The sequence below is a fragment of the Argopecten irradians genome, chromosome 1 (genome assembly GCF_041381155.1).
Source record: "Argopecten irradians isolate NY chromosome 1, Ai_NY, whole genome shotgun sequence".
NCBI classification, from domain to species: Eukaryota; Metazoa; Mollusca; class Bivalvia; order Pectinida; family Pectinidae; genus Argopecten; species Argopecten irradians.
The window spans coordinates 11,783,403-11,802,417 of record NC_091134.1 but is presented as its reverse complement, the minus strand read 5'-3'; the positions used below and the strand labels follow the sequence as shown (position 1 = coordinate 11,802,417).

At 34.8% G+C, this 19,015-nt stretch overlaps 1 protein-coding gene across 1 annotated transcript; it reads right to left on the bottom strand.

Annotated features, from left to right (window-relative positions):
• Positions 1-5,446: 5,446 nt before the first annotated feature.
• LOC138317646 (uncharacterized) lies at positions 5,447-14,024 on the bottom strand. Its single transcript, XM_069259458.1, has 4 exons — positions 13,650-14,024; positions 10,197-10,332; positions 6,176-6,888; positions 5,447-5,875 (listed from the first exon to the last, which is right to left on the bottom strand). The coding sequence occupies exons 1-4, from the start codon at positions 13,967-13,969 to the stop codon at positions 5,803-5,805; spliced, it is 1,242 nt and encodes a 413-aa protein (XP_069115559.1). The 5' UTR covers positions 13,970-14,024; the 3' UTR covers positions 5,447-5,802.
• Positions 14,025-19,015: the final 4,991 nt, after the last annotated feature.

Sequence of the window (19,015 nt, the reverse complement as noted above, 5' to 3'; positions counted from 1 at the left end):
AACTCATCTGTAGTGAAGAGTTCCAGTTCCATAATATGTAGATATAGTTATGTAATCACATCATTATCATCATCATCATCATCATCATCATCATATACTATTTGTCTTAGTGATCACTGATCAGCAGGTTTCAGTGTATATTCAAAATGGGGAAAAACCCACTGGTAACAGTTTACCAATTGATATTTAAAGTAAACAAAATTCATTTTGAAGTGAATGCATATATCATTTTCCTGCTCCAGATCAAATTTAACTTGGACATATCTTAGCACTGAATCACATCCAAGTCTTCATGGAAACAATGAAAAACACACTATATTATTATACAATATAGTCAAGATTTTAAAGATTTTGATTTTGTTTTTGGATAAATTATTGGCATTTTGTTACTAGAAACCAAATCAAAAGATTATCCCCAACACTAAATATGATTTGCATATTTTGAAAAAAAAAAAAAAAATGAAATGATTGCTTCATCTTGAAATCAACACCATATACAATATCTGAGATGTTGGTCAAGGACGGGGGCAATCATAGATATATATAGGGCATTTTTCCAGTCATACATTGCTGTTTAAAGTCTTGTAGATTATACTATACAGGTAGTTGAAAGTTGATTACGATGTGTAAATCTGTCGCTTGTTGCTTCTTATTTAGGTTCTTGACATAACATGTACAGGGTTTGTTTTTGTTATTTTGGACATTCTTTATCAATCTATAATACTTTTGTTCTATCAATACTAACATACTTAAATTATGTTACACTGTAACTTGCCAAACCATATGTCAATTGGACTATCATATTTGGTCAGTATAGCCATGTCCTGAATAACACAGGCTTTATTTGCATGTATTCCTTATTTGCATATTACAGAGTTATCTGCCCTTTTGGGTAAGTATCGATTGTGACATCATGTGGTTGTGAGCGTAACGTCATACTTTTCGGAGAAAACGACGTGAATTGCGCTCATAAAATAATGACCTAACAATCAATACCTACCTGCAAGGGAGCTAACTCTGTAATATGCTAAGGCGGAATAAGTAAGAAATGCCATACAATTACATGGCAATGAATAGATAGGATTAGACCCGTGCCCGTTTTGACACGTTATACTGTATACCTGTTCTGTTAACGTTTTATCCAAAAATGTTTGATTTATGAAGTTGCGTGAAATAGCTTTAACGATGATGATTCACTGCTGAGACTTAAGATTTTGGTGTATCTACACTTAAACTTGAGGTGTTATGTACATAGTTCTATGTGATGTTGGCTATGGGGTCAGACTTGTGTGGCCAGAGACTAGGGGTTAGACTTGTGTGGCCAGAGTGTAAGGGTCAGACTTGTATGGCCAGAGAGTAGGGGGCCAGACTTGTGTGGCCAGAGAGTACAGGGTCGGACTTGTATAGCCAGAGAGTAGGGGGTCAGACTTGTGTGGCCAGATATGTGTTAAGCCAATATTTTACTGGAAATTTTCAGAAAACATATTTGACAAACATAGATTCTATGCTTCTTTTCAAAAAGAAAAGAAAGGGGAAATTATCAGTATAAATAATGTTCAATTTTAAGAAAATGTATAATTAATTTTAAACGAATGTGTGAAGCTATTATATTTGAATGTAAAAAGAAAAGATAAATCATCGATGTAATGTACCATAAAGTGCAAAGCACTTATCTGTCTATATTTTGCCAGCTGATGGATTTTTATCTAATCATCAAATATGACATTAAAATACTTTTGTTTAGCTATGTATATCAAGCTAAGTTTTCTAATCAATTATACCAAAAATCATTCAGACTTCCATTGTAATAAATAACTTGATCTTTCCTATTTTGAAAAAAAACCATTTGTTGTACTATTAATTTATGTTGTTCTATTACTGTAATTTATTTGGTTAAAAAACATTAATGTCTAAAATTGAATCATCGTCAAACCTGGTATATTCACACCATAGACTAAATATCAACTTGTATGCTGATGACTTGATCTCTGCTTAATTATGTGTGTTTTAGAAATGTTGGTATTATTTTGAGTTACTGATGTAGACGTATAATGCACTATCAATTGCTTGATGCACTGTTTATGCTTTTTATAGGTGGTCTTCACCATTGATATATTTATCATGATGTAAACGATAAGTAGCTCCCACCAGCACTGAGGATTATTGGTAAACTGTCAGATTTGGTGAAAAATGAAATCTTGTCTGAATCTTTATGTGTGTGTGTGTGTGTGTGTGGGTGTGGGTGTGTGTGTGTGTGTGTGATAGCAATTAATAAAGAAGAAATTATCAATTAGTTATTGCAAAAGGGGTTTTGCTGAAAAATTAGATATAAAATATCAGTATATTAATGTCAAAATTATCAATGTGGCTAGTTAATCTGTTCACAAACACGGGCCAAAGTGGCAAATTGCATTCTTTTCAAATGTTACGAATGCCATGCTGTTTGAATGGTTGAGTGCATGTGTACTGTATATATTTGTTGTAGGTGTGTGAAAAACCATTCTTATCAGAAAGTTGTGGCAGAGAGTTGGACAGAATATCTTCCTCACAAAAAGGCCCTTTATTTAGCATAGGGACCTGTCATATCCTGTTAACTATGGATTGTCTGCTATAACAAAAGTACATATATACTAAGCAGTAGGCCCATAGAAGGACATATTGTGACAGGTTCCTGTGATATTTGTGTTTCCCGGTATAACAATTAGTGCCATGTTTTCTGTTCAGATTGAGGCTTCCCGTGATGCCTGTTGTATCTCTATAAAGTTAGGTAGAATAGGGCCTGCTCTTTCCGGTGACACCACTTTGTTAAATATTTATTTTGAATACTTTTTTCATTTCTTTGTAGTAAGATTTTGTTTGTTTGACTCCATGACTTTGGACTAGCCAATGACAATGATTGAGGTGTCGTCATGGTTACAAGCTGATAGCAAGCATAGCTGCTCCCCGGTGTTGTTCCTGTATATATAACATTTTTTTTTTTTTTTTTCTTTGCAAACAAGTTATGAGCATCTTACATTGAAAGCACAGCTTGCACACTATCTCCTTTGTATATTTACAACCCTATAGACTCATGTTAATGTTTGTAGATTGTTACCGTGGTTACATGTCTTTCCTCTGTTACTATAGCGATATACCTCCACCTTAGGTTACCTTAATTGTGATTCCCCTAGGCAGTTCTAATGTCTCCTTTGTTTGTTTTTCCTCTTGTATGTGATTACCTCATTGGATCAGTATGGAATTAAAGTTTTCCAAAAAAAAGAAGAAAGAAAAAATCTTTATGGTGCACTTGAAATTATTGTCATTCTAACCATACATTTATATATATATATATGAATTTTAAAGAGGTTGAAAGTGTTGTGACAATAAATTTCATTATTTTTCAGTAAATGTTTACATGCTGTCGTTCTGACATTCAGCCTCTTGTATAAGGCAGTGCAATATTAATATATATTGTGTTGTACAAAATATGAGGAAGGTCCTATCCTATTATGTATATTAAAACTTTACTCCAAAAACCTAATGAAAGTTAGATATAAGGTTGATTTCAATTAGTTCTCCTTTTTAGGTGATTATTGTTTTTAAGTATATTACATGTATTCGGTACTGTTTAGTAACACTGTGTCAAAATAGACTAAACATACCTGTGCATGTCCCAAGACAGTGCTCTTTATATTTAGTTATTAGTTTTGTTTTAATATGTTACATCCCTTAAAAACCAAGAAAAAAAAACTAACAAAAAAATGAAATTTTCATTTGCAGATGAATTTAGATTTTTCTTAATCTTGTTAGCAGACTGTCTGTACATGTTAGGTATAGTTCCCTAGCCATGGAAATGCTGTCACTGTGTTTCATGTTCCATGTTAAAGAGGTGTATTTCGTTTGATTTGTTAAAACTGGTATATGGACGCCATGTTTTCCACGAAAACTGACATTATTTTAAATAAATTGCCTGTTATGAAAAATACAGTTTGTGTTGTTTTTACTTACAGAAAAAATGATTCTACAAAATCATTTGGGTCATGTAATCCATTAAAACCTTAAGTGATCTAGTGTTATCGTCTTCGGTTTGTCATGCATCAGGTGTTAACAATTTACATTTTTTACTTCTTCAGAACTATGAGTAAAATCATTACAACTACATATGCACAAAACCTCTCTGTGCTAAGCCCTAGTCATGACAATGTAAGTAATATGTATATATTTATTACATAATTTGTTAAAGTGAAGGACGAACACGACCAATGTATTGGATTTAAAGGCTGCATACAGGTCTAAAAATTTAAATGAATGCAACACGACATGAACAGTGGAGTTATGAAGTAACGGGCCTAAATGCCAATCTTCAATATGATTAGAAGGTTTTCCCGTCCAGTAAGATTTTGATCTGTGATTTTGGAATTCATTAAAATTCAACTGAAAAAACTGGTTATTAATTGATTATGTAATGAAAATAATATTTCATGGGTTACTGTGCTCTAGTTCATATTATTTATCCCTCGGTGATGGTAATCAACAAATGTTATATTGCACTCGGTCTTTAATTGGCCTTGTGCAATATAACATTTGTTGATTACCATCACCGAGGGATAAATATTATGAACTAGAGCACAGTAACCCATGAAATATTTGTATAATACATATGGTCCACCCCAATAGCCATACTGCTAACGTTTATAAGTGATATATGTAGTAGCTATTAACGTGGAAGTGCGGAGGGATATTCAAATCGCTTTTTGTCTGTGGTCCGTTGTCTGTCCTTCCGTCCGTTAACATTACTTGTTGCCGCTATTGCTCAGAAAGAGATGAAGGGATCTTTCTCAAGTTTTATATGTAGTTTCCCCTAGGACCTGCGTTGTGCATATTTCATTTTGGGATTGATCGGTCAACAAGGCCGCCAGGCAGCCATCTTGGATTTTAACAATTGAAGTTTGTTGCGGCAATTTCTCAGAAAGTACTAAAGCGATCTTTCTCAAATTTCATGTGCAAGTTCCCCTAGGAAGGGATCTTTCTCATATTTGATATGTAATAATATGTAGTAAAAGTTTGAAAAGCAGAGAAAAGATCCCTCTTTCCATTGTCAGATGTAGATCATTCTTTGGTGGGCGCCAAGATCCTTCTGGGATCTCTTTATTATCAAAACGTGCAGCGCGTTATTTCGTAACTTCTCTAAGTTTCATCTACAAAAATGGCAGCCATCTTGAAAAATACTGAAAGTAGATACCCTTTTCAATGGCTTCCTGTTTGATTCCTATTTTTGATTGTCTTAGCTACTCACATACCAACTTTCATGCTTTTATCAAAAGGTACAGCTTATTATTTCATTAGTTTTCTAAGTTTCACCACGAAAATGGTGGCCATTTTGAAAAATACCGGAAGTAGGCTCCCACCTTTATTCTCTTTTAAATAGTCATAACTACTTGCATGCCAAGTTTCGTGCTTGAATCATAGAAATGGTCTATTTTTCCATTTTTTGGCCATATGCTACTCTACTATAAATCTATGTTGAGGACAAAATAGGCCAAATTGAAAAATAACGTATTCTTTATAAATGGAAGTCTCCATATTATTTTATTTTTACAAGATTTGAAATATGATGGATTGATCAAAAAGAAGTGATCCATATTTCTAATTGAAGTTTTATATATTTAATTTTAACATAATTTATTTGTTTTATATATTTAATTTTAACAAAGTTCATTTGAAGGACCAGATAAGTTTTCAGTCACGTCTATTCATAAATTCATTGTATATAAGAATGTTCCAACACCAGGCCTTCGTCTTTCATACTGAGTGAGAACGATGTTACCATGTTGTATCCCCTCCCGACATTGATAGACAAAGTGCAATGTGACTATCAACTTCAATTTGTGAAGCCCTGAAAAATCAACAAAAGCAAATATTTATAAACCAAAGCCTTATAGAGATGAATCAACAATTATACAAAGCTTCCTTGTGAATTGATATTTAAGAAAAGTGTAAAAGATCCCTTAATTATTGCCTTAATGGTCATTGGTCAATAAGAACTGGGAATAATATATCAACAGGAGTTTCAACGAATAGTGAGCAAAGGGAGGTAACTCAAACAATAATTCATTACTTTTTTTTTTAAGTGTGAAAGGAAAGTATATATATATATATGTAGTACTGCTAATGAAGTAAATATGAAGTTACATACCATTTTTCAAAGTTGATCTGACATAGAGGGCAGCACTGGACAGCATTACTGGTAATATCCGAGTTCTCCATCTGTTTATTGACAATCTCTCTTTTGCTGGAGACAAGTGTTTTAGAAATGTTAAGATGAGGCTGTGCTGATACACCACCTCTGACAGTCTGTTTGGTCATACTAATGGGCCGATGTAGATTGTTACTTGAACGATGTGACTTTTCAATGTCTGGTGGTGTCATTAAACTTCCCAACTGTTTTACCGTGGAAGACATACTTGTATTTTCACTGGTCTGATTTAAGCTTTCACATTTGGAAGGCATCGTGGAATCGCCTTTGTGTCTAGTATCAGGTTTGTTGGCTTCTGAACACAAATCAATTAAACAACCGCTTCCTGATAAAATCCTCTTTTTACCGACGCTTGATTTTCCTTCCGAAACAAATGTTTCCTCTCTTTCAACAGATAAACTCCATCCAGACTTTCCTTGTTTGTCTAATTTTCCATCTTGTGTAGTCAGAAAATCTTCTCCTTTGGCATATAACTGATCATGATGTGACCGTTGAGCAACACTCAGGGAGCTGTTTCCATTTAGTTCTTGTTCAATCATTGTATCATACTGTCCACTATAATGCGTTGGCCTCCGTCGTAAACACCGTTTACACATTTCAGGCAAAGATGGAAAAATGGTATTTTCTTTCTCTGGCGTGTTTGATTCAAGAACCTGAACAGTAAAAAAAAAAAACCAAAAACATTTCAGTTGTGTATTTTCTGGAGAAAAAATAACATAATTTACAACAAGAGGCCCACAGCGCCTGTATCGCTCACCTAATTTTCTTTCTTACTATAATTATCACAAAATCTCTTACAATCATAAATAGCTAAATTGACCCGAGGATTAGTTTAATTTTGAATCCCAACCATGTAATGGTGCTATCATTATTAAATGACTATGAGTGTTAGTAAATACTAAGTTACAGAGAAATTGATTATTATAATGAAAGTCGCCATGTTGATCCCTTTTGGCCCTACCCCTCAGGCCCCTGGGGCAACAGCTCCATCATTTGTGTAATTTTTAATTCCTACCCTATAATGATGCAGCTACCATTGCATTATGAGTGCTACCACATGCTTAGTTTCAGAGAAGAAGTTGTTTAGATGAAAATAGTCAAATTTACCCTTTTTGCCCCTCCCCTCAGGTCCCTGGGCCATTTGTACAATTTTCAGTCAGTAACCCATAAGGATGCTACCAGTCAAATTTTGTTAATTTCCGGCCTGCAGTTGTGGAGAATAAGTCAATTGTTGACGGACGATGGACGCTGCGGTATCACATAAAGCTCACCTTGGTCCTTCAGACCAGCTGAGCCAAAAACATGAGGTCCAAGTGGCCTTGACGGTCACCTGAGTAGAGATTTACCTTGGTACTGTGTTACAAGTTTATGTCAGTCAGGACCATCATGAACATTTAATATCTAATTGCTGTCAATCAATTTTATTTGAAAGGACTTTATGAGTTTTCTATATGAAGTATGTGAATAGAATCAGATTATGCAATTTGTTGAATTTGAGAAGAAGATTTTTGAAGCATAAAAGGTTACAAAATGTAACACCAATTCGGCCCCTTTTGGTCCTGCACTTCCATTCAGACCCCTGGGCGTCAGTTAGGAAAATTTGGCAACAAAGTTCAATCACCATCTCATACTGATAATTCTGACCTCTGATCATTACTATAACAAATAACTAAATAAATGACAGGGTTTTTGGTAGGCTAGCAAAGGCCTTTAAAGGGTCCTGTAGAAGGACTCAAGAAGGACCCATTCCCAATTGAAAAACATAGTCATAACTGTATTTTCCTAAATTCAGTCAGTATTTTTCCCAATTGAAGTAAAATTAAATCAAATTAAACCCCATTATACATTTGACATTAGTAAGATTAATATCCTGTTACAGTAGAAGTAAAGAATATTAAAATATCATTTAAAAAAAAAAAAGCTAAGCCATCATTGTTATTTGAATTTCCCTAAATTGATATTATTTCATCACAATTGTGAAGAAAATTAAATTTATATGACCTTATGATATTTTCCCAATTTCTGCATGGGGTCCTTTTCCCAAAAATACCGCTTACAAAAACCCTGAAATGCTCTAAAATGTGTTTTCCCTATATAAACTAGGGTATACTTGACCCCCTTTCCAGAGGAAATGCAAGACCCTAAGGCCATATAATTCACAATTTTTGTAAAGGACATCAGACCTTTCCATCTATATGAAGAGAATTTGATTCTTTCAGAAGAGTTTTGAAGTTTTAGCCACTATGACCTCATTTGGCCCCAACCCTCAGGCTTTGAGGGTCAGTCATAGGAACATGCCTATAGGATTCAACGGCCATCTCGTAATTATAATTCTAACTACATTTGACTAATTTCCCATTACAAATGTCTAAATCATGCTGAAAAAATGTGTTTTCCATATATATATAAACTATATATATCCAAATGTAGTAAATTTGAACCTCTCCCCAGAGGACAATGCGATTCCCAAGGTCATATGATTCACAATTTTCATAAGGAACCTTAATACCTTTCCATTCATGAAGAGTAGTTGATTTACCATATCTGATATTTCAGTAAAAGATTTTTAGGTCATCTGGGCCCGGCACCATAAAACTTTCTCAGACATGTTTTTTTACTCAAGTCTATGTTAAGTCATATACTTGAGTAAAAAATCTGTCTGAGAATAGTTTTATGGAGCCGGGCCCTGACCTATTGCCATCATGCATCTTTCGTCGTCGTGCTTCGTCCGCCGTGCATAAACTTTTCATTTAAACAACTTCTTCTAAATAACTGAAAGGCCCAGGGAACTGATATTTGGCCTAAAGCATACTGGGATAAATGGCTACCAAGTTTGTTCAAATAAATGACCTTGACCTTCTATCAAGGTCACAGGAGTCAAAAAGGCTAAAATATTTAAACGATTTCTTCTCAAGAAGCAAAAGGGCCAGGGTACTCATATTGGGCCTGCGGCATGCTAGGATGAATGGCGACCAAGTTTGTTCAAATAAATGACTTTGACCTTCATTCAAGGTCACAGGGGTCAAATTGGCTAAAACCTTCAAACAATTTCTTGTGAATAACGAAGAGGCCTAGAGACCTGATATTATTAGGCCTGTGGCATGCTGGGATGAAGGGCTACCAAGTTTGTTGAAATGAATAATCTTGACCTTTATTCAAGGTCACAGGGGTCAAATAGGCTAAAATCTTTAAATGATTTCTTTTCAAGAACCAAAAGTCCCAGGGTACTCATATTTGGGCAGACGGCAATCGCGCATGCAGGGATGAAGGGCTACCAAGTTTGTTAAAATAAATGAACTTGATCTTCATTCAAGTTTCACAGGGGTCAAATAGGCTAAAATCTTTTGAACGACTTCTTGTGAATAACTAAATGGCTGAGAGACCTGATTTTGGGTAGGCAGCATGCTAGGATGAAGGGATAAAAGGTTAGTTCAAGTGAATTACCTTGGCCTTCATTCAAGGTCACAGGGGTCATATTGGCTAATATCTCTAAGAGACTTCTTGTGAATAACTGAGAGGCCTAGAGACCAGATATTCAGCATACCAGTTAAAATAATTTCTTCAGTATGCATATGAGTTTATTTTATCTCTATTTTGGTATATTTCGCGTATTAATAATATCAATGTATAATTAAGGATTACTGTACTATCAAGGCTTGCATCATTAACCTAAAATAGACTTCGTTTAGAGTGTACCTCGAAAGACAATGGAAACTGCTAAAGTGCTCATATGTTTTTAGATCATATCAATTAATATAAAATTTCCTATAATTTTGATGTTAGAATTAATTGTTATACATAGTCATGCATTAATGACCAATTAATGAACCAGAGTTTCTACATCTAGCTGCTGTTCCAAGATAAATTACCTGAGTGACACTGACCAGCTGATCATCACCAACACTTTTGGTATAGAAACTAGAATATTTCAATTTCCCATATCTATACACATTCATTATACCTGCGGATAAGAGAACTCAGGAAGACTGGCAAGAGTTCTGACATTTAATTTTGGAGCTTGGATCTTTAAAAACATCATTCTTAATTTCTGTAGGTCATTGTCAACATCAAGAAACCTGGACTGTTTTGTGGATACACTGAAAAAGAAAAGAATATTATTAATTATGAATTCAACAAGAAGCCAAGAGGCCTGTTTCACTCACCTAAATTTTAGTTCGTGAAAGTCATTTGTCATTTGCTGACTACATTGGGTTTTTTTCCTCAACGATTTTAAAGATTTACCTCTAATTCTCCTATTTGGACCCAGCTCTCCTGCTCTAAAGTGGCTAAGGAGGTGGGGGGAGTGTCAAAGCCAAGGTTTATACAAATTAAACAAGTGTTGGAAATCGGTTGTATTTTCATGATCGATCATCACTTCCAAGTGACTGATGATCGACTAATGATCGTTAATGATTGAATTGAAGTTTCATTTTAAATAACTAAATATATAAATGAGGTAATAGGTAGATTTCATTTCATTTTTTTTTTCAACAAAACCTACTTTCACTTTTGTTTCCAGGAATATCCATTTGCCGTGATGTTAGAGCGGGGACTGTCTTTCACATATTTACATAGGAAAACGAACATGTATTAAAGTGAATAGTCGGGCAAAGAAAACCAGTCTAAATGCGTTCATTGGCCTTCCAAAAGTTCTCACATATTAATACGACGGTCAAGTTCTGCTTAGTTTCCCAGTTCTGACCATTAAAGTAAAGAAAAGTTGAAAGCATTGAAAGCGAGGCTGCGTGGAAATGTAACCACGGACATAGTGAGCCGGGAGGACGCTTTAGAATTTCCATACTTTAAATTAATTTCTTCGTACGCAGACAGATTTTGATGAGAGATTTTATTTTTCCATTTCATAAGAAATTATACTGGATACATTCACACCATTTTTACCGACTTTAGCCATCCTTGCCCGACTGTTCACTCTAATGTCTAAGTGCTACATATCATTAAATTTGTTTCCACAATAAAATGCTTCCTCTGTGAGAAACAACCTTCGTGACCCACAACTCTGACTCCATGCAACATACAAATTCAAACAACCATTCTGATTGGTCGTATTAAGCTATTCAGCCAATCGGTGCCATTGTTTCAAGAAGCGTTCGGACTTAAGCTTTCAGTATCTCTTTGGAGATTGAACATCATGCTTGATGTCATGAATTTACCGGGATTTTTGTATGTAAATGTTAGTTAGTCAAATTGTGATCGATCATGATAAACGAAGATTGATTAATCAATTTTTCGGCTGAAATGACTAGACATCAACAAAATTGATTACTCAGGACAACACTAATACAAACTCTACTCCCCTTTGCACATGATCAAGTACCTTGCTAGTTCTGGCAAAATTTGGTTACAATCTTTACTTTTAAGCATTAATATAACTTTTTTTTACTTCATCGGGGTATGAAAGAAACTTTGTTTACAAACTGTGTGAATTCGCATAGTGGATTCTCCTAAAAGTTTGCAAACAAAATTCATTTCATAACCCGATCAAGTTAAAAAATAGTTATATCATTGCTTATGATTAATATTTCAGACTACTTGATAACACAAAATACGTTTAATTAAACGTACAATTCCAAAGAATTATTTTTTAGCCCACTATCATTAGATGCTGGGCTATTCAAATCAGGCCGACTGGCCTCCATCTTGGATTTTGATAGTTAAAGTTTGTAACCCTTATTTTTTAGAGAGTACAGAAGGGATCCTTCTCAAATTTCACATTTAGGTTCCCCTAGGGCCCTAGTTGTGCATATTGTATTTTGGGACCAATCAGCCGCTAAGATGACCACTAGGCATGCGCAGCCATCTTGGATTTTGATGGTTAAAATTTTTTTAACGCTATTTCTCAAAAAGTACTGAAGGGATCCTTCTGCAATTTTACATGTAGGTTCCCCTATAGGGCCCTAGTTTTGCATATTGCATTTTGGGACTGATTGGGCAACAAGATGGCTGACAGACTGCCATCTTGGATTTTTACAATTGAAGTTTGTTGCCGCTATAAAGTATTTCTCAAAAAGTATTGAAGGAATTTATTGGTCTCAAATTTTGTGTGCAGGTTCCCCTAGGGATCCAGTTGTGCATATTGCATTTTTGGACCGATCGGTGAACAATATGGCTGACAGCTGCAGGCCACCAACTTAGATTTTGATAGTTGAAGCTTGCTACAGCTTTTTCTCAGAAAGTACTGAAGCAATCTGCCTGAAATTTTCTGTGTAAGTTCCCCTTGGACCTTATTGCTTTTTTGGACCGATCAGTCACCAAGATGGCCGACAGGTAGCCATCTTGGATTTTGATAATTGAAGTTTGTTACTGTTATATATCTCAGAATATAGTGAAAGGATCTTTCTCAAATTTCATAAGTAGTAATCTGTATAAAATTTTGAAAATTTCCATTGTCAGATGTAGATCATTCTTTGTTGGGTGCCAAGATCCCTCTGGGATCTCTTGTCTAAATCAATATAATATGCAACGTCAATGTCTCTAGAAATCGAAGAGCCAAGGTCACGCATAGATGCTGTGAATGAAGGACTCAAACAAAGGAATACAGAAATTGGTTTTCCATTTAAAGGCCCACTACCTTTCCGAAGAAAAATTGAAAGGTTTCTCAAAAACATATATTATGCAAGAAAATACATATCAATGGCCTAAGATGAGGTAACAACCCCAAATTAAACATATGCAAAGTTTTCAGCATAATATATGATAACTGAGGAGATTCATTTCGCTTTAGGTAAATGGCCTATCTGAAGTTAGAGGTTAGACGTGTTGTAATGTTCCAAAAGTATCTCGTCATGCTATACCTCTAACATTGTTGGAGTAATATTACGCAGGAAATTGCATATGCTTGGTGTTGTAACCTATTCTTAGTCCATCGGTTTGTATTTTCTGATGTTAATTATACTTTTTAAGAAACCTTTATATTTTGCTCCGGAAAGGTAGTGCCCTTTAAAGATGCTCCACCGCCGACAGAGCATAAATTATATCCATCATTTGAGCAATAATTGGTGTTTAATCGTGTGTACATATGTCTAATCAACACAAAAAGTAATTCAAAATAATTTATTTTGCTTTCGGTGCATGCGCAATCACTATTGCATTCCATATAGGGCATAGTGCCACGGAATTTTTTCGGGATGCAATTAATTATTTTTGGTATTTTTATCTTGAAGTAAAATTTGAAGGTCAAAACTTTTCAATGGTGTGTGTAAAATAGGTATTTTTTTTAACTGAAGAAAAATACTAAATCGTCTGGTCCTGGTTTTGATAGAGAAAAGTTACCATTTGTCAGCAGTGGAGCATCTTTAAAGTAGTCTGAAAAAAATAATTATGGCATTGATGTAACATTTTTTTAACTTCATCGGATTATGAAATAAATTTAAATCCATCTGAAATCCATACTTACTTTGGCAAGTGTACATGTCTTGATTTGAGTTCTGTCGATCCGCTCGTATCTCGCGGTCGGTGAATGTCGTAACTAAGAACATCGTTATCCGAAGTAGGATATGACTTTTCGCTTTTTAAACGTTTTGTTGGATGACGTTCCTTCAAGTCTCTGTCTGTGTCAGAATCTGAAGAAAAATCTATAATAATATTCTCGACAGCTTTGTCTTTTTTGTTAGCTCGAAGTGAGGCTTGCCTATTCCCGACACAGTTAAACAGCGATGAATTACCAGAGATTGTTTTGCGATTCAGACTCAACTTCTTTCTTTTCTTGTCTGCCATTTCACATTTCCCACTAAACACCTTTTTGTACCTCCACGACAAAAGATCTAGAACCCGTCTCAGTTACCTCCCTTGCAGAAGCATCATAAGTGATATATACTATAGACTTTAGATACGCCTTTGCCGTTACGTAACGCGCATCAATAATACATTTTGTACATTTTTACAAACGTCTAAAACAAATTATCCGATCAGGCAGAAACACACACACATATATACAGCAAATATATGTTTCTGGACCAAGCAAGTAAAGCCATGCATGTATGCATTGTAAACTATCATACAATGTAGCTACTGTTGTAGCATACAATGTAGCTACTGTTGTAGCGGAAAAGATATCACCTTTTGACCGGCTGACTTTCCAGTCAGAAGGTGATATCTTTTCCGCTACAAAATCTTCAACTTCATAAAAAAAATGGCCGTTATGACGTCATATCTTAATTTTTTTTTAAAAATGCTTTTAACTCACTAACAGTTCTTTTCACAGATTTCATCCAATAATATTTTTTGCAGATAATCTGAAGCGTAAACTTTTTCCTTCTACATGTTATTACAAAAAATGGCAACTTCCGGTTTTCGGTAAGGGTCAAATGTTAAAGGTCCTGTTTTTAACAATAAAGTTGAAAACTTTTCTCCTGAAGTTATGTAAGGTCTAGGATCTTCATATTTCATATATAAGATGTCCAGGGGATGGGCTATAAAGTCAGATACTTGGAATGACCTTGACCCATATTCAAGTTCACAGGGGTCAAATACACATGTATATCATAAATAAATTGTTTAAATGGTCATAACTAACTTATCGTTGGTTTTACAGCTTTCATGCAATTATGTTATTTGAAGATAATCTACAGGGCAATGTTTTTCTAATAATAACTTGTTATAACAAGAGATCCCAGAGGGATCTTGGCGCCCACCATTGAGTGAACTTTATTGGATCTTTGTAAAACTGATCTTTTCTCTGCTTTTCCTTCTTTCCCTGCTTTCTCCACCTGTCGGCCATGTTGTTTTCCGATTGGTCCCAAAATGAAATATGCATGACTAGGGACCAAGGGGAACCTACACATGAAATTTCAGAAAGATCCCTTTAGTACTTTCTGAGAAATAGCGATAAGAAACTTCAAATGACAAAATCCAAGATGGCCGCCTGTCGGCCATGTTGTTTTCCGATCGGTCGCAAAATGCAATATGCAAAACTAGGGACCAAGGGGAACCTACACATGAAATTTGAGAAAGATCCCTTCAGTGCTTTCTGAGACCTGGTACGAAAAATTTTAACCAACAGTATACATATATATACATTATATATATGTATACGGTTAGTTAAAAAAATCGTGCCAGGTCCCTGTGACATGTTTGTCTGTCCATTCGAATGATTTTCACAGTTTAATTCATCAAATCTGATGGTTTTCAATAGGTCATTTTTTTGACAGTTATGACATTATATCTAACATATACTTCTGCTTTAACTTTTTCATATTTAACATAGACTGGTTTCACGTGATTTAGCCAGTGTTCAAATGTGTATTAATTCATGCAGGCGTCAATTATTTCTGAACGAGATAGTTTTAACATGATCATGTATACGCCTGTTCTGTAGCTAAAAACCGGCAAGGTATTCATTATAATTGGAAATGGTGTAACAGTCAGTATAATGCATAAGATCAAAATTAAATTCAATGATAATTCGTAGAATTACAAATGATGTTTCGCATTTCTTCACTGCTATGTGTAATATGTATTTTAATGCGTTCACGTATCGATATAGATATTATGCTCATCATAAGCGACCGTGCTTAGTCACATGACTTCAAAGACTCGATCTGACCGTTGGTCGGAATATTCCCGCCTAATCCATTGTTCACGAGAAGTCCGGCGAACTGACAACACAATTTTGAGCTTCCGAATTGCAACGCTTTGTAAAGGCAAAAGGCAAGTCCGTTCTGAACATTTCATTTATACGATATATATACATACAGTATTGTTTAGATTTAAAGACTTATTAACAAAGTCTTACATTCCCGTATGTGAAGTAATACTGGCATAAATCACAGGGACCTGGCAAGAATTTTATAACCAACGGTAACGGTATATATCTCTTCTCTCAAAAAACCTAAAACCACATGTACGTTTTTTGTATTGTTTTTCTCTTTGTTTGATATAATATGTAAGCCACGTAACATTGGACATACTCATGAACATATCTCAGTTTCTACATGCAATTTCTACATGCGCACACATCACAATCATTTGAGTTATCGCACAAAATTACAATTACATGTATTTTTTTATGAAAACCATGAACTTCTCAATATTTTAAGGTTTAAGACCCTGTTTAAACTAGCTATAGTGATGTTTTTGTATGCTTATACATTGTATATCTCTGTATTCACTTCTTAGGTGTATTTGCATAACATACATATACATGTACTTAGTTACTAAACATCCTCGATATTCCAGGGGTTCCGATCACTTACGATCTCAACACGTGTAGAGATAGTAAGTGATTGGAACACCTGGAGTATCGAGGATGGTTACTAAAAAGTGTCAATGCATCCGTACTAACCTTACTAGATATCAACTGTTGACTCTGTATAGGCTGATGTGTTGTTTGTAAATTTTGGCAAATTATGCAAAAAATGTAAATTTTCAGTTTTGCATGTCCAGGGTTCAGTACATATTTCTGTCACCAAACAACCATGTCATTATGTTTACTAGTGTTTATAGCATGTAGTAGGAACGCTGGTTTGACCGGATTCGACTTTATAAAGGCATACACATATAAATTGTCCGGAAAATTTGACATTATTTAGATTTTGTTCAACTACAGCTTAGACATGATATATTTAACAGGGTCTTAAACCTTAATTGTCCATTCAAGATCTTATTTTACACTCTTCTTTTTCAGGTTATACACGGTTATTTCAATAATACAAACTTTATTCTAGTCCTACATATTTTACTATTAATTTGTATGGATATACATGTAAACCCCGGTCAAGGCACAAACACTGATATATTGACTATATTCCACATAAATATCGCAGCTTACGAAATAAAATAACTCACCTCCAAAACATTGCAGGTGAATTCCACGTAGTATGCATCACCGAATCTCATTTAGACAGCACTATTTCTGATGACGATATACAGACCGTGTACATTCCTATGGTGGAGGTGTTGTCTCTATATATCTTATTATATTTATGCCAAACGTTGTCTTGACTTAGAATTTCCATCAGATGAAGTCGTATGGGTAGAATATTCTTTAATAATTCCTCATACCTCCTTTGCACAGTTTACAGACCCAATGACAGTATAAATCCTTTTTGGGAACATTTTGAAAACTCCACTGAAACCGCACTTGATGAAAATCGGCATGTAATAATAGTTCAAGACTTGAACATTTATTGACTCTCAGAAACCCGTCACATATACTTAGTGATAGTATACGTCCATATTCCTTTTCCAATGTCATACACTAACCTACACGTGTAGGTCGAACGCGCGCTTCGTCACTAGATCCCGTGCTGGCCAGCGATGCGTGCGAAATAGAGCTTTCCGGTGTTATCGATGTATGTAGATCACGATATATTTCTGACCATGATATCGATGTCAATATGGTTGAAATGTACTAATAATTGTTTACGTTCGATCTGGTGACCATGCTATAAAAATGCTAATTACCGATACTTTAATGATCTTATGTAAACTATACCAGGTCCCTGTGGTTGTTATTTAGAGGCGCTCAATCATGTAATGATATGCGTAAATTATTTTCTGAAAAAAAAATACTCAGAATATGCCCGTGTTTTCATTCCCACTAAAAATATTATTATAAGACCTAATGATAAGCCTTGTTTACATATGAATTACGACATGAAATAAGAGTGAGAAATAGGTTACATAAAAAAACTTAAACGTAGCTATTCATTGCTAAATTTAGATAAATTTGAAAAAAAAACGCAGAACCAGGGAAATATTTTTCGCTAATGTAAATGGACTATTAGACAATTTTGCCAAAAACAACCAAAATGATTTCTGGAAACTTCTGCGTAATTAAATAAAGGGTTGTGATACAGTTTCTAATATCCCCATTAAGATATCCTGTTAATAATACTGTTAGGGTAGATAATGAACGAAAAGCTAATGTTTTAAACGATTACTTTGTATCTATATCAACCTTATGTGATACTGGTGTTCCCTTACCATATGTTAATACCAGAACACAAAGTCGCATGGGCGATGTTTTTTACGCATACTGATATTATCGATATTCTAAGTTCCTAAACATAGGCAAAGCTGTAGGTATTGATAAGATATTACTATATAAATATATATATATATATATGTATACTGTTGGTTAAAACATTTCGTGCCAGGTCCCTGTGGACATGGTAAATAGACTTATCTGATTAAAATACAGATCCTTATAACCACTCCGTTCAAAAGAGGATCTGACAACATCCCATAAGAGGTCATGTTCGCATAACCTTTATACCACCTGTACATCAAATCAAAAGCATTTTCTACACCTAGCTACATCAATTGAAAACGCCATTTCGCCCCAGTATAAAGATACACTTAGCTTTGTTGTGCTCTTTGGGCGAGATGACTATGTACATTAAATAATTCTGACTGGTTTTTTTAAACTGATTCGTCCCAAGACATGATTCTGGCAGCAGCAATATTTTTCAAAAGGTCACCAAAACGTGACCCCTAATGGGATGTTGTCAGATCTTCTTATCAAACGTACGTAGTGATAATAAGGATATGTATTTTAATAAGATTGGGACTAGTCTGGAGTAGCTGGGGCTAAAAGGGCTAACTTTGGTCATATTTACTGAGTTAAAGGCCCTCTGGGCCTTTTGTACTTATCATATTTGGTGATTTAATACCCTGGTTGAGGATTATTTTCAGAAGTTACCAGAGATTAAATACATGTAGTTTGTGTAATACATAAAGGGAGACAATCTGTTCCCACTCTATAACATTAAGCTAGGGGAGACAATCCATTCCTTTATAACATTACCTCCCTTTAATAGA